The sequence below is a fragment of the Pristiophorus japonicus genome, chromosome 1 (genome assembly GCF_044704955.1).
Source record: "Pristiophorus japonicus isolate sPriJap1 chromosome 1, sPriJap1.hap1, whole genome shotgun sequence".
In the NCBI taxonomy this organism is placed as follows: Eukaryota; Metazoa; Chordata; class Chondrichthyes; family Pristiophoridae; genus Pristiophorus; species Pristiophorus japonicus.
This window is the reverse complement of record NC_091977.1, coordinates 332,902,944-332,923,672: the sequence shown is the minus strand read 5'-3', so window position 1 is coordinate 332,923,672 and position 20,729 is coordinate 332,902,944. Positions and strand designations below refer to the sequence as shown.

The window sequence follows — 20,729 nt, the reverse complement described above, 5'->3', positions numbered from 1 at the left end:
GGATCAAGGGGTATGGAGAGAAAGCAGGAAAGGAGTACTGAAGGAATGATCAGCCATGATCTTATTGAATGGCGGTGCAGGCGCGAAGGGCCGAATGGCCTACTCCTGCACCTATTTTCTATGTTTCTATGTTTCTATCATACCAACTTCAAAATCCGGGCCATGGTGTCTCGCCACCTGTTGAGCTGGCCGTGGATGAATGGTTAAAGAAAAGCTGATCATTCAAACGGGGAACATGTAAGATTGCCCTCCTTGACTGGACTCATTGCCCTCTGTAAACCTGGCGACCTGCTGGGAATCCGAAGCTGGTTGATGAATCGGTGGTGTAGGATTCTCATGAAGACCCCACTACAAATAATGATGAGGATGGAGTCACAGTGGGGGTCTGTTCAAAACCCCGATGGAACGGTGACAGAGAGTGTGGGGATGGGGGTTGGGGGAAAGTTATGGACAGAGTGTGGTTCTCAAAGAGATGAAAGAGGTCTCTGTAAATCTGTGTGGTTTAGTCAAAATTACCACCACTGAAAGTTTCTGAGTGACCAGTACTGGGTCTTGGGCTGTAATGAAATAAAGATTACAGGCTACAAGGATTGAACAGTACTCTGGTTCAGAACACTATCCTTTCATTCCTGGAAGCTGGGATTGATTTGAGAGCTGAATGTCACCTCACTGGTAGAGCTGTACAACTTTATGGAATGATTGTGACCAGGAGACAACATGAAACTGTCCATAATTTGGCAAACTCATCCAGAGAGGGCTCAGAGGGCAGTGGGGATAGAGGGGTCACAGGATGATCATAATTCAGTTAGGTTTAAAGTGGTTATGGAAAAGGACAAAGCTAGACCAGGAATAAAAGTTTTCAATTGGGTAAAAGCCAATTTTACTAAGCTGAGTTGCGATTTAGCCAAAGTGGACTGGCAACAGCTATTTGAAGGTAAATCAGTGTCGGAGCAGTGGGAGGCATTCAAGGAGGAGATAGTATGTATGTCCCCTAAAAGAAAAAGGGTGGGACTAACAAATTTAGAGCCCCCTGGACGTCAAGTAGCATACAGGGTAGGATAAAAAAAAAAGGGAGGCTTATGACAGAAACCGAGGCCTTAATACTGCAGAAACCCTAGAGGAGTATAGAAAGTGCAAGGGTGAAATTAAAAAGGAAATTAGGAAAGCAAAGAGAGAGCATTAAAAAATATTGGCACATAAAATCAAGGAAAATCCGAAGATATTTTATAAATACATTAAAAGCAAGAGGATAACTAAAGAAAGAATAGGGCCTATTGGAGACCGTAAAGGTAATCTGTGTGTGGAGGCGGAAGATGTGGATATGGTTCTTAATGAATACTTTGCATCTGTTTTCACAAAAGAGAGGGGCAATGCAAACATTGCAATCAGGGAGGAGCAGTGTGAAATATTAGATGAAATAAACATAGTGAGAGAGGAAGTATTAAGGGGTATAGCATCTTTGAAAGTGGATAAATCCCCAGGCCTGGATAAAATGTATCCTAGGCTCTTAAGAGAAGCAAGAGACAAAATAGCAGATTCTCTGACCATCATTTTTCAATACTTTCTTGCTACAGGTGTGGTGCCGGAGGACTGCTAATGTTGTACCGTTGTTTAATAAGGGAGAAAGAGACAGACTGAGTAATTACAGGCCAGTCAGCCTAACCTCAGTGATAGAAACATTTCTGGAAAAAATTATGGCAGGATAAATCTTCTTTTAGAAAGACATGGATTAATCAAGGACAGTCAGCATGGATTTGTTAAGGAAAAGTTGTGTCTGACTAACTTGATTGAATTTTTTGAGGAAGTAACAAGGAGGGTCGATGAGAGTAGTGCATTTGATGTAGTGTATATGGATTTTAGCAAGGCTTTTGATAAGGTCCCAAATGGCAGACTGGTCATGAAAGTAAAAGCCCATGGGATCCAAGGCAAAGTGGCAAGTTGGATCCAAAATTGGCTCAAGTGCAGGAAGCAAAGAGTGCTGGTCGATGGGTGTTTTTGTGACGAGAAGACTGTTTCTAGTCAGGTTGCGATGGACTCAATACTAGGTTGCTTGCTTTTTGTTATATCAATGATTTAGACTTCATTGTAAGGGTGCATGATTAAGAAGTTTGCAGGTGATACAAAAATTGGCTGGTTGATAGTGGGGAAGAAAGCTGTAAACTGCAGGAAGATATCACTGGACTGGTCAGGTGGGCAGAAAAGTGACAAATGGATTTCAATCCGGATAAGTGTGAGAACATAAGAATTAGGAACAGGAGTAGGCCATCTAGCCCCTCGAGCCTGCTCCGCCATTCAATAAGATCATTGCTGATCTGGTCGTGGACTCAGCTCCACTTACCCGCCCTCTCCCCGTAACCCTTAATTCCCTTATTGCTTAAAAATCTATCTATCTTTGACTTGAAAACATTCAATGAGCCAGCCTCAACTGCTTCCTTGGGCAGAGAATTCCACAGATTCACAACCCTCTGGGAGAAGAAATTCTTTCTCAACTGGGTTTTAAATTGGCTCCTCCGTATTTTGAGGCTGTGCCCCCTAGTTCTAGTCTCCCCCACCAATGGAAACAACCTCTCTGCCCCTATCTTGTCTATCCCTTTCATGATTTTAAATGTTTCTATAAGATCACCCCTCATCCTTCTGAACTCCAAGGAGTAAAGACACAGTCTACTCATTCTATCATCATAAGTTAACCCCCTCATTTCTCGAATCAGCCTAGTGAATCGTCTCTGCACCCCTTCCAAAGCTAGTATATCCTTCCTTAAGTAAGGTGACCAAAACTGCACGCAGTACTCCAGGTGCGGCCTTACCAATACCTTATACAGTTGCAGCAACACCTCCCTGCTTTTGTACTCCATCCCTTTCGCAATGAAGGCCAACATTCCATTTGCCTTCCTGATTACCTGCTGCACCTGCAAACTAACCTTTTGGAAAGAGTTTCATGCACAAGGACCCCCAGGTCCCTCTGCACCACAGCATGTTGTAATTTCTCCCCATTGAAATAATATTCCCTTTTACTGTTTTTTTTCCCAAGGTGGATGACCTCACACTTTCCGACATTGTATTCCATCTGCCAAACCTTAGCCCATTCGCTTAACCTATCTCAGTCTCTTTGCAGCCTCTCTGTGTCCTCTACACAACCCGCTTTCCCACTAATCTTAGTGTCATCTGCAAATTTTGTTGCACTACACTCTGTCCCCTCCTCTAAGTCATCCATGTATATTGTAAACAGTTGTGGTCCCAGCACTGATCCCTGTGGCACACCACTAACCACTGATTTCCAACCGGAAAAGGTCCCATTTATCCCGACTCTCTGCTTTCTGTTCGCCAGCCAATTCTCTATCCATGCTAATACATTTCCTCTGACTCCGCGTACCTTTATCTTCTGCAGTAACCTTTTGTGTGGCACCTTATCGAATGCCTTTTGGAAATCTAAATACACCACATCCATCGGTACACCTCTATCCACCATGCTCGTTATATCCTCAAAGAATTCCAGTAAGTTAGTTAAACATGATTTCCCTTTCATGAATCCATGCTGCGTCTGCTTGATTGCACTATTCCTATCCAGATGTCCCGCTATTTCTTCCTTAATGATAGTTTCAAGCATTTTCTCCACTACAGATGTTAAACTAACCGGCCTATAGTTACCTGCCTTTTGCCTGCCCCCTTTTTTAAACAGAGGCGTTACATTAGCTGCTCTCCAATTCGCTGGTACCTCCCCAGAATCCAGAGAATTTTGGTAGATTATAACAAATGCATCTGCTATAACTTCCGCCATCTCTTTTAATACCCTGAGATGCATTTCATCAGGACCAGGGGACTTGTCTACCTTCAATCCCATTAGTCTGTCCAGCACTACCTCCCTAGTGATAGTGATCATCTCAAGGTCCTCCCTTCCCACATTCCTATGACCAGCAATTTTTGGCATGGTTTTTGTGTCTTCCACTGTGAAGACGGAAGCAAAATAATTGTTTAAGGTCTCAGCCATTTCCACATTTCCCATTATTAAATCCCCCTTTTCATCTTCTAAGGGACCAACATTTACTTTAGTCACTCTTTTCTGTTTTATATATCTGTAAAAGCTTTTACTATCTGTTTTTATGTTTTGCACAAGTTTACCTTCGTAATCTATCTTCCCTTTCTTTATTGCTTTTTTAGTCATTCTTTGCTGTTGCTTAAAATCTTCCCAATCCTCTAGTTTCCCACTAACCTTGGCCACCTTATACACATTGGTCTTTGATTTGATACTTTCCTTTATTTCCTTGGTTATCCACGGCTGGTTATCTCTTCTCTTACCGCCCTTCTTTTTCACTGGAATATATTTTTGTTGCGCATTATGAAAGAGCTCCTTAAAAGTCCTCCACTGTTCCTCAATTGTGCCACCGTTTAGTCCTTGTTTCCAGTCTACTTTAGCCAACTCTGCCCTCATCCCACTGTAGTCCCCTTTGTTTAAGCATAGTACTCTCGTTTCTGACACAACTTCCTCATCCTCAATCTGTATTACAAATTCAACCATATTGTGATCACTCATTCCGAGAGGATCTTTTACGAGATCGTTTATTTTTCCTGTCTCGTTACACAGGACCAGATCCAAAATGGCTTGCTCCCTTGTAGGCTCTGTTACATACTGTTCTAAGAAACAATCCCGTATGCATTCTATGAATTCCTCCTCCAGGCTACCCCCTGCGATTTGATTTGACCAATCGATATGTAGGTTAAAATCTCCCATAACTACTGCCGTTCCTTTTTCACATGCCTCCATTATTTCCTTGATTATTGCCCGCCCCACCATGAAGTTATTATTTGGGGGCCTATAAACTACGCCGACCAGTGACTTTTTCCCCTTACTATCTCTAATCTCCACCCACAATGATTCAACATTTTGTTCATTGGAGCCAATATCATCCCTCACAACTGCCCTGATATCATCCCTTATTAACAGAGCTACCCCACCTCCCTTCCCTTCCTGCCTATCTTTCTGAATCGTCAGATACCCCTGTACGTTTAATTCCCAGTCCTGGCCACCTTGCAACCATGTCTCTGTAATGGCCACCAAATCATACCCATTTGTAATGATTTGTGCCGTCAACTCATTTACTTTATTTCTAATGCTGCGTGCATTTAGGTAGAGTGTTTTCATCCTAGTTTTTAAACCATGATTTTTAGTTTTTACCCCTCCTGCAGCCCTTTTATATTCCGTGGTCCTTTTTGTTTCTTGCCTTTGGTTTCTCTGCCCTCCACTTTTACTCATCTCTTTTCTGTCTTTTGTTTTTGTCTCCTTTTTGTTTCCCTCTGTCTCCCTGTATTGGTTCCCATCCCCCTGCCATATTAGTTTAACTCCTCACCAACAGCACTAGCAAACACTCCCCCTAGGACATTGGTTCCGTTCCTGCCCAAGTGCAGACCGTCCGGTTTGTACTGGTCCCACCTCCCCCAGAACCTGTTCCAATGCCCCACGAATTTGAATCCCTCCCTGCTGCACCACTGCTCAAGCCACGTATTCATCTGTGCTATCCTGCGATTCCTACTCTGACTAGCACGTGGCACTGGTAGCAATCCCGAGATTACTACTTTTGAGGTCCTACTTTTTAATTTAACTCCTAGCTCCTTAAATTCGTCTCGTAGGACCTTATCCCTTTTTTTTTACCTATGTCGTTGGTACCAATGTGCACCACGACAACTGGCTGTTCTCCCTCCCTTTTCAGAATGTCCTGCACTCGCTCGGAGACATCCTTGACCCTTGCACCAGGGAGGCAACACACCATCCTGGACTCTCGATTGGTGAGGTAATACATTTGGGGAGTGCAATAAGGCAAGGGAATACGCAATAAATGGTAGGACACCGATAAGTGTAGAGGAACAGAGGGACCTTGAAGTGCATGTCCACAAATCCCTGAAGGTAGCAGGACAGGTAGATAAGGTGGTTAAGAAGGCAGACGGGATACTTGCCTTTATTAACCGAGGTATAGAATATAAGAGCAGGGAGGCCATGCTTGTATTGTATAAAACACTAGTTAGGTCACAGCTAGAGTACTGCGTACAGTTCTGGTCACCATATTACAGGAAAGATGTGATTGCACTAGAACGGGTACAGAGGAGATTTACAAGGATATTGCCAGGACTGAAGAATTTTAGGTATGAGGAAAGATTGGATAGGCTGAGGTTGTTTTCTTTGGAACAGAGAAGGCTGAAGGGAGACCTAACTGAGGTTTACAAAATTATGAGGGGCCTAGATAGAATGGATAGATAGGACCTATTTCCCTGAGCAGAGGAGTCAATAACCAGGGGTCATAGATTTAAATTAATTGTTAGAAATCTTTTTCACCCAGAGAGTGGTGGGGATCTGGAACTCACTGCCTGAAAGGGTGATAGAGGCAGAAACCATCACATTTAAAAAGTACATGGATTTGCACTTGAAGTTCCATAACCTAAAAGACTACGGACCAAGAGCTAGAAAGTGGGATTGGGCCGGATAGCTTTGTCGGCCGGCACGGACATGATGGCCTCCTTCTGTGCTGTAAATTTCTATGATTCTATATGACTACCCGGCAGCAACTTAGGCACCGGCTTTGGACACGACAACAGCACAGCCAGCTCAGTCAGCCCTGCAAAGTCTTCCTCAATAACATCTGTGGACTTGTGCCAAAATTAGGAGAGCTGTCCCACAGATTAGTCAAACAACAGACTAACATAGTCATACTCACAGAATCATGCCTTTCTGCCAATGTCACAAACTCCTCCATCACCACCCCTGGCTATGTCCTGTCCCACCGGCAGGACAGACCCACCTGAGGTGGCGGCACAATGGTATACAGTCAGGAGGGAGTGGCCCTGGGACTCCGAACCCCATGAAATCTCATGGCTTCAGGTCAAGCATAGGCAAGGAAACCTCCTGCTGATTACCACCTACTGCCCTCCCTCAGCTGATGAATCAGTACTCCTCCATGTTGAACACCACTTGGAAGAAACACTGAATGTAGCAAGGACACAGAATATATTTGAGATGGGGGACTTTAATGCCCATGAACAAGAGTGGCTCAGTTGCACCACTACTGACTGAGTCCTGAAGGACATATCTGTCAGACTGGGTCTGTGGCAGGTGGTGAGAGAACCAACATGAGGGAAAACCTACTTGACCTCGTCCTCACCAGTCTACCTGTCACAGATGCATCCGTCCATGACAGCACTGGTAGCAGTGATCACCGCACAGTCCATTGTGGAGATGAAGTCCCGTCTTCACACTGAAGTCACCTCCATCGTATTGTGTGGCACTACCACTGTGCTAACTGGGATAGATTCAAAACACATCTAGCAGCTCAAAACTAGACACCCATGTGGGCCATCATCACAGCAGAATTGCATTCCACTACAATATGTAAGCTCATGGCCTGGCATATCCTTCCCTCTACCATTATTATCAAGCCAGAGTACCAATCCTGGTTCAATGAGGAGTGCAGGAGAGCATGCCAGGAGCAGCACCAGGTGTACCTAAAAATGAGGTACCAACCTGGGGAAGCTGCAACACAGGATTACATGCATGCTAAGCAGCAGAAGCAACATGCTATAGACCTAAGCAATTCCACAATCAATGGATCAGATCAAAGCTCTGCAGTCCTGCCACATCCAGTTGTGAATGATGGTGGACAATTTAACAACTAACAGGAGGAGGAGGCTCCATGAATATTCCCATCCTCAATAATGGTGGAGCTTAGCATGCAAGTCCAAAAGACAAGGCCGAAGTGTTTGCAACCATCTTCAGTCAGAAGTGCTGATTGGATGACCCATATCGGCCTCCTCCTGAGGTCCCCACCATCACAGAAACCAGTCTTCTGCCAATTCAACTCACTCCACGTGATATCAAGAAGCAGCTGAGCATACTGGATACAGCAAAGGCAATGGGCCCCGACAACATCCCAGCTGTCGTGCTGAAGACTTGTGCTCCAGAATTAGCCACTCCTCTAGCCAAGCTGTTCCAGTACAGTTACAACACTGGCATTGGCAATGTGGAAAACTGCCCAGATATGTCCTGTCCATAAAAAGCAGGGCAAATCCAATCTGGCCAATTACCGCTCCATCAGTCTACTCTCAATCATCAGCAAAGTGAAGAAAGGTGTCATCGACAGTGCTATCAAGCAGCACTTACTCACCAATAACCTGCTCACCATTGCTCAGTTTGGATTCCACCAAGACCATTCGGCTCCAGACCTCATTACAGCCTTGGTCCAAACATGGACAAAAGAGCTGAATTCCAGAGGTGAGGTGAGAGTTACCACCCTTGACATCAAGGCAACATTTGACCGAGTGTGGCAACAAGGAGCCCCAGTAAAATAGAAGTCAATGGGAATCAGGGGGAAAACTCTCCACTGGCTGGAGTCATACCTAGCACAAAGGAAGATGGTTATGGTGGTTGGAGGTCAGTCATCACAACCCCAGGGCATTGCTGCAGGAGTTCCTCAGGGCCAACCATCTTCAGTTGCTTCATCAATGACCTTCTCTCCATCATGTCAGAAGTGCGAATGTTCAGTTCCATTCACAACTCCTCAGAAAATGAAGCAGTCCATGCTCGCATGCAGCAAGACCTGGAAGACCATGGGCTGATAAGTGGCAAGTGACATTCGTGCCACACAAGTGCCAGGCAATGACCATCTCCAACAAGCGAGAGTCGAACCACGGCATTCATTCATTCAACTATATTAGCATCGCCGAATCCCCCACCATCAACATCCTGGGAGTCACCATTGACCAGAAACTTAACTGGACCAGCGACAAGAGCAGGTCAGAGGCTGGGTATTCTATGACGAGTGTCTCACCTCCTGACTCCCCAAAGTCTTTCCACCATCTACAAGACACAAGTCAGGAGTGTGATGGAATACTCTCCACTTGCCTGGATGAGCGCAGCTCTAACAACACTCAGCTCGCTTGATCAGCACCCCATCCACCACCTTCAACATTCACTCCCACCACCACCGGTGTACCGTGGCTGCAGTAGGTACCATCTATAAGATGCACTGCAGCAACTCGCCAAGGCTTCTTCGGCAACACTTCCCAAACTCGCGATAGCTACCACCTAGAAGGAGAAGGGCAGCAGGCGCATGGGAGTACCATCAGCTGCAGGTTCCCCTCCAAGTTATACGCCATTCTGACTTGGAAATATATCACCGTTCCTGCATCATCACTGGGTCAAAATCCTGGAACTCCCTCCCCAACAGCACTGTGGGAATTCCGTCACCATAAGGACTGCAGCGGTTCAAGAAGGCAGCTCACCACTTGCTTCTCAAGGGCATTTGAGGATAGGCAATAAATGATGGCCTTGCCAGCATCCTGAAGTTGTGAAAGGCGCTGTAGAAATTAAAGTTCTTTCTGTATTTGGTTCAAGGATTCATTCAAATGACGTTAATACAAAATAAACAATCTTGCAGAGGAAGGGAACGTTTTGGACATACTTGTACATGCGAATCCTAAAGTAGCGAGCCCATTCTCAGTGCAGAGTCTCACTCAGGTGGAGAGCTGGTTGCAGAGGTCACTATGTCCGGAAGATCGGGAGTGTGACAGGTCAGTGCGTTAATCTCTCACTCAATTATCCGATCTGACAACACAAACTGAGAGAACTGGGAATGCTCAGCAGGTCAGGCACCATCTGTGGAAAACTTGAGGCTTCAGTTCTTCATATTGTTCCTCTGATCCAGATCTCCATTAAGTAAGACTCCGCACTGCGAAAGAATCTCACAATGATGTCCTGTGGGTTAATGTTGCTGTCGAGTTGGAATATATCTCAGTACAATATCTTGCTGTGTTTAATAAAAGTGAGGGAATGTTGGGCACTGTATTATACCGTATGGTTAATCTGAGGTAAATTAGTCATAAAATTCACTCTTCAATGGCTGAAGAGAAACACTGACAAAAAAACAGCAATTAGTATGGGTAACTGAGCGTTAATTCTAAGTATAAACATTACCTTTTACAAATAATTTTTTTTAAATCCTGGCAGACGTACTGGGTTTTAATTTAACTTCACCATTCAATTCATAAATTTAGCGGAAACCTTTGATTCAGATTGCAGCTACCTGTCCAATACACGTACCTGTGACGTGCAGCCAATAGACTGGAGTTATACTGCTAGTGGCCAGGCGAGGCAGCGAGGCAGCCTGGTTGTTTAGACCTTGGCACAAAGCTCTGTTCCCTGGACTGCTGGACTTTAATGTTACTACAGTGAGCAGGAAATTCTGAGAGTCTGTTCTCACCAGTAAAATAAAGATATAAAAGGGCCCCCATGCCTTAAAAGATCCCCCCACCCCCCGTCCTTTTGCTGGTCACTCTTAAAATATGATTTCACATTGGGCGGGTTACCCGTGGAAACTCACACTGGTGTGAGAAGTGCTCCTGGTGAGAAGTCAACACCGCTTTGCCATGGTGCAGGCGGGTGATGGTAAAGGTCCTGCCTCAGACACTGGTACAGCATCATTGGTCACTGCTAACCACTTATTGGCCTTTATCCTGTTTATTAATTGGTTTAGGTGCATACATATTTCAGCTTATTTGTATATACGCTTACCTATATATATTTATGAAAGAAAGAAGAAAAACTTGGATTTATATAGCGCCTTTCACGACCACCGGACATGTGCCTAATGTATGTATATAAACCTATATGTAAATATTTATTGGTCGATGCAAATGTATTTCTTGGTTAACACATGTATGTTTGTCGGTGTGACTATTTATTTATTGACTTGCATTTATATTTATTGGCGTGTAAGTCTATTGGCCACACGTGTAGATTTGTTGTCCCTGCACACAGCCTTGACTTGGGCTCATATCAGAAAATCGTGCGTGTAACCCGTGATGACTTCTTGTCATTTGGCATCATTTAGAATTGTGGGCTGCACATACAAAATCACAATCCCAATATGCAGCACTCCCAGAGGGCAAGGCTCCACACCAGGAGCATTAGGAAACAAATACATATGATCAATCTCTAAACACGAGACAATCAACATTTCATTGTGTTCTCCCGAGACCGCATCTACTGCCTTTTGTTAGTTGCCGAGGGCATTGAGAGTTATTCATGTGGTGTGGAAGTGGAGTCAGGAGTAGGCCCAGACCGGGTAAGGATGGTCAGTTCCTCTCTGGCATTCATAAACCAGTTGGGTTTTTATGACAATCCGGCAGTTTTTGTGATCATTTTATCTGGCGCTAACCCACAGATTACCAGAATTATTGAGATTTAGAAACATAGAAACATAGAAAGTAAGTGCAGGAGTAGGCCATTCGGCCCTTCGAGCCTGCACCACCATTCAATATGATCATGGCTGATCATGCAACTTCAGTACCCCATTCCTACTTTCTCTCCATACCCCTTGATCCCTTTAGCCGTAAGGGCCACATCTAACTCCCTTTTGAATATATCTAACGAACTGGTCTCAACAACTTACTGTGGTAGAGAATTCCACAGGTTCACAATTTTCTGAGTGAAGAAGTTTCTCCTCATCTCGGTCCTAAATGGCTTACCCCTTATCCTGAGACTGTGACCCCTGGTTCTGGACTTCCCCAACATCCCGAACATTCTTCCTGCATCTAACCTCTCCAATCCCGTCAGAATTTTATATGTTTCTATGAGATCCCCTCTCATTCTTCTAAATTCTAGTGAATATAAGCCTAGTTGATCCAGTCTTTCTTCATAGGTCAGTCCTGCCATCCCAGGAATCAGTCTGGTGAACCTTCGCTGCACTCCATCAAAACAAGAATGCCCTTCCTCAGATTATACCAAAACTGCACACAATGCTCAAGATGTGGTCTCACCAAGGCCCTGTACAACTGCAGCAAGACCTTTTTGCTCCTATACTCAAATCCCCTCGCTATGATGGCCAGCATGCCATTTGCTTTCTTTACTGTCTGCTGTACCTGCATGTCTACCTTCAATGACTGATGTACCATGATACCCAGGTCTCGTTGCACCTCCCCTTTTACTAATCTGTCACCATTCAGATAATAATCTGCCTTCCTCTTTTTGCAACCAAAGTGGATAACCTCATAATTATCTACATTATACTGCATCTGCCATGCATTTGCCCATTCATCTAACCTGTCCAAGTCCCCATGCAGCCTTCTACCATCCTCCTTGCAGCTTGCACTGCCACTCAGCTTAATGTTATCTGCAAACATGGAGATATTACATTCAATTCCTTTGTCTAAATCATTAATGTATATTGTAAATAGCTGGAGTCCCAGCACTGAACCCTGCGGCACCCCACTAGTCACTGCCTGCCATTCTGAAAAGGACTCATTTATTCCCACTCTTTGCTTCCTGTCTGCCAACCAGTTCTCTATCCACATCAATACATTACCCCCAATACCATGTGCCTTAATTTTGCACACCAATCTCTTGTGTGGGACCTTGTCAAAAGCCTTTTGAAAGTCCAAATACACCACATCCACTGGTTCTCCCTTATCCACTCTACTAGTTACATCCTCAAAAAACTTTAGAAGATTTGTGAAGCATGATTTCCCTTTCATAAATCCATGCTGACTTGGACTGATCCTGTCACTGCTTTCTAAATGTGCTGCTATTACATCTTTAATAATTGATTCCAGCATTTTCCCCACCACCGATGTCAGGCTAACTGGTCTATAATTCCCTATTTTCTCTCTGCCGCCTTTTTAAAAAAGTGGGGTTACATTAGCTACCCTCTAATCCATAGGAACTGAACCAGAGTCCATGGAATGTTGGAAAATGACCACTAATGCATCCACTATTTCTGGGGCCACTTCCTTAAGTACTCTGGGATGCAGACTATCAGACCCTGGGCATATATCAGCCTTCAGTCCCTTCAATTTCCCAAACACCATTTCCTGACTAATAAGGATTTCCCTCAGTTCCCCCTTCTCGCAGAACTCTCAATCTTGGGGCTGCTAGTTCAGTGCCTTTAATATCATAACTTTGTGCAGCTTATTTTACTTGTGGTAAATGTATTTATAATATTCTTGAAGTATATGATTTAGATAGGCTCCTTTTCTATCGAGTGTTCCATGGTATAATTCAGATGGATCTCTACATTATCTAACTAAATGTGTACTTTTTTTTAAAATGGAGGACAAGCTTCTTGACTGTGGCCTCTGATATACTCAGCCGCTGAGCTCAAATACGTTCTTATGGATCTGTCACTAACACTGAATTGTCACAATCCTCCCCACTGATTCCACAACTCTGCATTCCCAAAGATGGCCTCACAGAAGGGGGTGAAATTTCCAGGGTGGATTAAAACTGAATGTTTTAGAAGTTGGTGTATTGCTGAACATCTTCCTTTTTTTGCAGGTAAGCCTTGTGGAGACCCCCCCTCCTTTCCCAACACCATACTTCAGGGACACACCGGGATTGAAATGGGTGATGAGCTGCTTTACGTCTGCGCCCAAGGCTACGTCATAGCCAACAGGGAGAACGCCTTCAGTCTGTTGTGTGATAGCTGCGGAGAATGGTATGGGTTCGTCCAGGCATGTATAAAAGGTGAGCAAGATGCACAACACCAAATACTGACATCCAATACACCCAATGATTGGAGTCACTGTGACGCTCTCTACGTTAGTTCCTCAGTCAGTTGCAGTGTCCCAAGGATCTATTTGTAAAAGAAATGTCTTTGTTTCCCATTATGTGCCGATCATTCTGATTGACTAGAATGCAACTGGTGGAGTTAAATCGGAGTGAACTGGGGCTAGCCCCGTCATCTCTGGGACGCTTTACAATGTCATCAGAACTCCTTGATTTCAGAAGGAGTGAAATTTTGTGTTTAGGAAATGGAACTTTTTGCAGGTTAGGGCCCTGTGTCAGTACCAATCATTCCCAGAGTAGGATTATACAGGGAGTAATGCTCCCTCTACTCTGCTCTGCTCCAACCCAAGACAAGTAGCTCCAACTGCACCAACTGAGGGACTTCCAGCAACTGTGTTGAGAGCTTGTTTTAGAAACATAGAAAATAGTTGCAGGAGTAGGCCATTCGACCCTTCGAGCCTGCACCGCCATTCAATGAGTTCATGGCTAAACATGCAACTTCAGTAGCCCACTCCTGTTTTCTCGCCATACCCCTTGGTCCCCCAAGTAGTAAGGACGACATCTAACTCCTTTTTGAATATATTTAGTGAATTGGCCTCAACAACTTTCTGTGGTAGAGAATTCCACAGGTTCACCACTCTCTGGGTGAAGAAGTTTCTCCTCATCTCGGTCCTAAATGGCTTACCCCTTATCCTTAGACTGTGACCCCTGGTTCTGGACTTCCCCAACATTGGGAACATTCTTCCTGCATCTAACCTGTCTAAACCCGTCAGAATTTTAAACGTTTCTATGAGATCCCCTCTCATTCTTCTGAACTCCAGTGAATACAAGCCCAGTTGATCCAGTCTTTCTTGATATGTCAGTCCCGCCATCCTGGGAATCAGTCTGGTGAACCTTCACTGCACTCCCTCAATAGCAAGAATGTCCTTCCTCAAGTTAGGAGACCAAAACTGTACACAATACTCCAGGTGTGGCCTCACCAAGGCCCTGTACAACTGTAGTAACACCTCCCTGCCCCTGTACTCAAATCCCCTCGCTATGAAGGCCAACATGTCATTTGCTTTCTTAACCACCTGCTGTACCTGCATGCCAACCTTCAATGACTGATGTACCATGACACCCAGGTCTCGTTGCACCTCCCCTTTTCCTAATCTGTCACCATTCAGATAATAGTCTGTCTCTGTTTTTACCACCAAAGCGGATAACCTCACATTTATCCACATTATACTTCATCTGCCATGCATTTGCCCACTCACCTAACTTATCCAAATCACTCTGCAGCCTCATAGCATCCTCCTCGCAGCTCACACTGCCACCCAACTTAGTGTCATCCGCAAATTTGGAGATACTATATTTAATCCCCTCGTCTAAATCATTAATGTACAATGTAAACAGCTGGGGCCCCAGCACAGAACCTTGCGGTACCCCACTAGTCACTGCCTGCCATTCTGAAAAGTACCCATTTACTCCTACTCCTACCAGTTCTCAATCCACGTCAGCACACTACCCCCAGTCCCATGTGCTTTAACTTTGCACATTAATCTCTTGTGTGGGACCTTGTTGAAAGCCTTCTGAAAGTCCAAATACACATCAACTGGTTCTCCCTTGTCCACTCTACTGGAAACATCCTCAAAAAATTCCAGAAGATTTGTCAAGCATGATTTTCCTTTCACAAATCCATGCTGACTTGGACCTATCATGTCACCTCTTTCCAAATGCGCTGCTTTGATATCCTTAATAATTGATTCCATCATTTTACCCACTACCGATGTCAGGCTGACCGGTCTATAATTTCCTGTTTTCTCCCTCCTTTTTTAAAAAGTGGGGTTATATTGGCTACCCTCCACTCCATTGGAACTGATCCAGAGTCTATGGAATGTTGGAAAATGACTGTCAATGCATCCGCTATTTCCAAGGCCACCTCCTTAAGTACTCTGGGATGCAGACCATCAGGCCCTGGGGATTTATCGGCCTTCAATCCCATCAATTTCCCCAACACACTTTCCCGACTAATAAGGATTTCCCTCAGTTCCTCCTTCTTACTAGACCCTCTGACCCCTTTTATATCCAGAAGGTTGTTTGTGTCCTCCTTAGTGAATACCAAACCAAAGTACTTGTTCAATTGGTCTGCCATTTCTTTGTTCCCCGTTATGACTTCCCCTGATTCTGACTGCAGGGGACCTACGTTTGTCTTTACTAACCTTTTTCTCTTTACATATCTATAGAAGCTTTTAATTTTCGAAACCAAGAGATGTTTTCTTCAACACATCAGTCTGGGCTGGATTTTAACCCCAGCCTGGAGGTGTGACAGCAAATGTACTAACTCATTCCACCACATCCATCGTGTTTCAACCCAACTCTTATTCCATCCCATGTGATCAAAACTGCAGCTGTCAGGGACAGTGATTTTATTGCAAGAAATCCTGAGAAAAAATATATTCCATTGGATTATAGGCTAGTTTATCTAAGGGAGAGAGTGGGGTAAAGCACCTTCAGGGCTCTAGTATGGTGGGCTTTATAACGACACAGTCATGTGAGTTGTATGAATCTGTTAAGAGCTCATGGCTAACCGTGAGTAACTAAAAAAGGAAACTCTGAGGCATCATGAAACAGCGCTCGCAGTTATGTGCATTTATTTACCAGGATATGACCCATATTAAAATATCTAAAAATAAAACAAGTTAAATATAGGAACCAACACCTGCCAACTCAAAATTCTGGCCAATGGTCCCATCCTCCAGGGCACAGGGTAGATAAATAATGTGAATTATAATAATTGGATTAAACGGTGACCCAAAATTCACTGCTCACATGTCCCTTAGTATTCATGGTGACGAGATAAACACAGGCTTGCACACACCGGGTATAAGCATACAGGCCAACCTAGAAAACTAGCAAAAGCTAATACACACCAAGACAACCTTACTGCTGAAGAACAATCTTGAATATAGGGCTCATGACACATGAAAATAAACAATTTCACTGAAAGTGTAGTGGGACATGGACAGTGTTATGTCTTGAATAAAGCAATGTGACTGAGTACTGCAGACGTGAGTAAGTGTGATCTTAGTCTCTTTATTCTAACTCCGGAGTGCTGGCACATCATGGGAAACCTGCTTAGAACAGTGCTCCCAAGGGATGTTGGATCCCTTGGGACTCCAATGATTACGCCCTCTGGTGGTGGTAGAATGCTGGTTACATAGGGTTGCATACGTAACATCACTCCCTCCCAAAGTCAACAGTACACTTATTTACAGGGTGAGACGATCTGGGGCTTTACGCTCCCTAGTCGATCGTCTCGATACAAATGCAGGTGCAGGTGAGTTGGTTGGTTCTTCGCTGGGCTGATGCGCAGCTGGCCTTGCTGGGCTGCTGGGGATGGTGAGTGCAACTTTGTGGTCAACTGTAATGTCGGTTGCCACTTGTGTGTGTCAGAGGGTCGAAGTTGGTGCTGTCCTCTTCAGGTTGCTCGTGATTCACAGTTTAGTTTGGTCCAAATGCTTTCTGCAAGTTAGTCCATTTGCGAGTTTGACCTGAAACACCCTACTCCCTTCTTTGGCTATGGCAGTGCCAGCAAGCCATTTGGGACCATGTCCATAGTTGAGTACAAATACAGGGTCATTGATTTCAATATCGCGTGACAAATTTGCACGATCATGTAAAAGCTTTGTTGATGCAGCCTGCTCTTGACGTGATCATGGAGATTGGGGTGGACTAGTGAGAGCCTTGTTTTGAGCGCCCTTTTCATGAGCAGCTCGGCTGGGGGAACCCCAGTGAGCGAGTGGGGTCAAGTACGGTAGCTGACCAGGACTTGGGACAGGCGGGGCTGCAGGGAGCCTTTCCACACGGGTTTCAAGTTTTGCTTGATGGTTTCGACTGCCCATTGGATGCGGGCTTGAACGGGGCAGATGTGATGTGCTTGATCCCATTGCGGGTCATGAATTCCTTGAATTCAGCGCTGGTGAAGAACGGCCCGTTGTAACTGACAAGGACATCAGGCAGGCAGTGGATATGCTTACAGACATTATTATACACTCAATCCATTAAAATAAGCATCCACAACAACCAAGAACATTTTGCCTAGAAACGGGCCAGCAATGTCAACGTGGATCCTAGACCATGGTTTGGAGGGCCATGACCACAAACTTAGCGGTGCCTCCCTGGGTGCATTGCTCAGTTGAGAGCAAGTGTTGCATTGGCACACGCAAGACTCCAAATCTGAGTCGATGCCAGGCCACCACACAGGGGATCTGGCTATAGCTTTCATCACTACTATGCCTAGGTGAGTACTGTGCAGGTCGCGTATGAATGTTTTCCTGCCTTTCTTGGGCAAAACCACGCGATTACCCCACAAAAGACAGTCCGCCTATATGGACATTTCATCTTTACGCCGCTGGAACGGCTTGATCTCTTCATGCATCACCACTGGGATGCTGGACCAGCTCCCAGCACAATTTTTTATTTATTTATTTTTTTTTACAAGGGACAGTAAAGGATCTTGGCTGGTCCAGGTCCTGATCTGGCGGGCTGTAACAGATGACTTTTCATTTTCAAATGCATCTATCACCAACAGCAAGTCTGCAGGCTGTTCCATTTCCACCCCGGTGGTGGGCAATGGCAGCCGACTGAGGGCATCAGCGCAGTTCTCTGTGCCTGGCCTGTGGCAAATTACATAGTTATATGCTGACAGTGAGCACGCCCATCTTTGGATGCGAACAGAGGCATTGGTATTGATACCTTTGCTCTCTGAGAATAGCGATATGAGCGGCTTATGCTCAGTTTCTAACTTGAACTTAAGCCCAAACAGATACTGATGCATTTTTTTTACCCTGTAAACACATGCCAGAGCTTCTTTTTCAGTCATGCTGTGGGCCCTTTCGGCCTTGGACAAGCTCCTGGACGCATAAGCAACCGGTTGCAATGTTCCCGATTCGTTTGCTTGTTGTAACTCACACCCGACCCCGTACGAAGACGCATCGCAAGTTAGCACTAAATGTTTACAAGGATCATACAGGACAAGCAGTTTGTTGGAACATATCAGATTTCGGGCTCTTTCAAAAGCTGTCTCTTGTGATTTCCCCCATACCCAGTCATCTCCCTTGCGTAGCAACACGTGTAGAGGTTCTAGCAAGGTACTTAACCCAGGTAGGAAATTAACAAAATAATTGAGAGGAGTCCCAGGAACGACCGCAGCTCCATCACGTTCTGTGGTCTTGGCGCCTTCTTGATGGTCTCCGATAGGCGTCGGTGGGTCTGATGCCATCTGCCACGATCCTTCTCCCCAAGAACTCAATCTCAGGCACCAGAAAAACACACTTCGAGCGTTTCAACCTGAGTCCCACACGATCTAGCCGACTTAGAACCTCTTCCAGGTTCTGCAAGTGCTCGATGGTGTCCCAACCTGTGATCAATATGTCATCCTGGAAAACCACGGTGCGCGTCACCAACTTTAGCAGACTCTTCATGTTCCTTTGAAAAATAGCCGCGGGCGATCGAATCCCAAACGGGCATCTATTGTAGATGAACAGACTTTTGTGCGTTGTGATGCAGGTGAGGCCTTTCGAAGATTCCGCCAGCTCCTGCGTCATGTAGGCCGAGGTCAGGTCCAACTTGGTGAACGTCTTTCCTCCTGTCAATGTCGCAAATAGGTCGTCTGCCTTTGGTAGCGGGTACTGGTCCTGCAGCGAAAAATGGTTAATCGTTACTTTATTCTGACCGTGCCATCGCCATTGAAAACCGGAACAATCGGACTAGCCCGCTCCTTGAACTCCACCGGCACGATGATGCCCTCTCGTTGCAGCCTGTCTAAGTCGATCTCCACTTTCTCTCGCATCATATATGGCACCACCCGTGCCTTGTGGTGGATGGGTTGTGTACCGGGAATCAAGTGGATCTGCACCTTCGCCCCCGAGAAACTTCCGATGCCTGGCTCAAACAATGACGGAAACTTGCTCAGAACATGGGCACATGAGGCGTCGTCGACAGACGAAAGCGCTCGGATGTCGTCCCAGTTCCTGCAGATTTTTCCCAGCCAGCTTCTGCTGAAGTGTGGGGCCATCTCTTGGTACAATCCATAGTGGTAGTTCATGCACTGCTCCATCATAGGAGCCTTTTACTGCTGCGCTACCAATTACAGGGATCAGCTCTTTAGTGTAAGTTCTCAGCTTGGTATGAATAGGGCTCAGCTTGGGCCTGTGTGCCTTGTTGCTCTACAGCCTGTCGAAGGCCTTTTTGCTCATGATAGACTGACTCGCACCAGTGTCCAATTCCATGGATATTTGAATTCCGTTCAATTCAACTTTTAACATGATCGGTGGACAGATACGCCCTATGGTGGTGGTAGAATGCTGGTTACATAGGGTTGCATACATAACAGACAGGTCATAGGTTAAGCTTAAAATGCACCCAACTTTTAATCACATTATAGGTACACAAAAGCACAGTTGATGATAAATTCAGAAATGACTGAAGGGGCGGGAGTACTGCTGGTGTGAGGTTTATATCGAGAGGGATCTGAGGCCAAGTCCTCAGTCAGTTTTAATCTTTGACATTTTATTTGGTGCATTTTCTGGTATTCTTATAATTCTGTCTTTCAATTCGAAACTAATTTCACTTGCAAGAGTTGATATTTTAAATATGGAAATGAAAGTAATTGCTATGGACTTCAGTTCAACTTTAAAATAAATTTAAATGAACGTGGCCAACAGATGGATAGTGAAATAACAGTTGGATGTCACTGGATCATGTTTTATATTTCTTCAGTGTTGCCACCAATGCTAACTGCCAGCCTAGGTCACACTTTTGAGAGATTTTTTTCCCCTTCTATTGGAGATTAAAACCATCGTTCACTAATTGTTAAAAGTGCACAACAATGTGGCTTCCAAGAACACACATGAGGAGCTGGACCTGATAACTGATTATCTGACTGTCCCCAGTCTGAGGGAGTCACTCTGAGTAGTAATGTCACTCCTCACACTGGCTGCCAATAGATACAGGATTAACATTAAATTCACTTTACTCACATTTTGTCACATGGAATGCTGAATTCTTGGAGCCGCAGGTATCTCTCAGAGCCGTGTATCTTTACATTGGCTGAATCATTTCCTACATTACAACAGTAACTCCACTTCAAAAGTACTTCATTGACTGTAAAGTGCTTTGGGACACCCTGAGGTCATGAAAACACTAT

General features: G+C 44.9%; 1 protein-coding gene across 1 annotated transcript in view; it reads left to right on the top strand.

Moving 5' to 3' along the window:
- The window catches only part of susd5 (sushi domain containing 5), a 227,277-nt gene that overhangs the window by 201,719 nt on the left and 4,829 nt on the right, over positions 1–20,729 (top strand). The window contains exon 4 of the mRNA XM_070874416.1: positions 13,310–13,498. Within this exon, the coding sequence (XP_070730517.1) occupies positions 13,310–13,498 (189 nt within the window). The remainder of the gene's footprint in view (positions 1–13,309; positions 13,499–20,729) is intronic.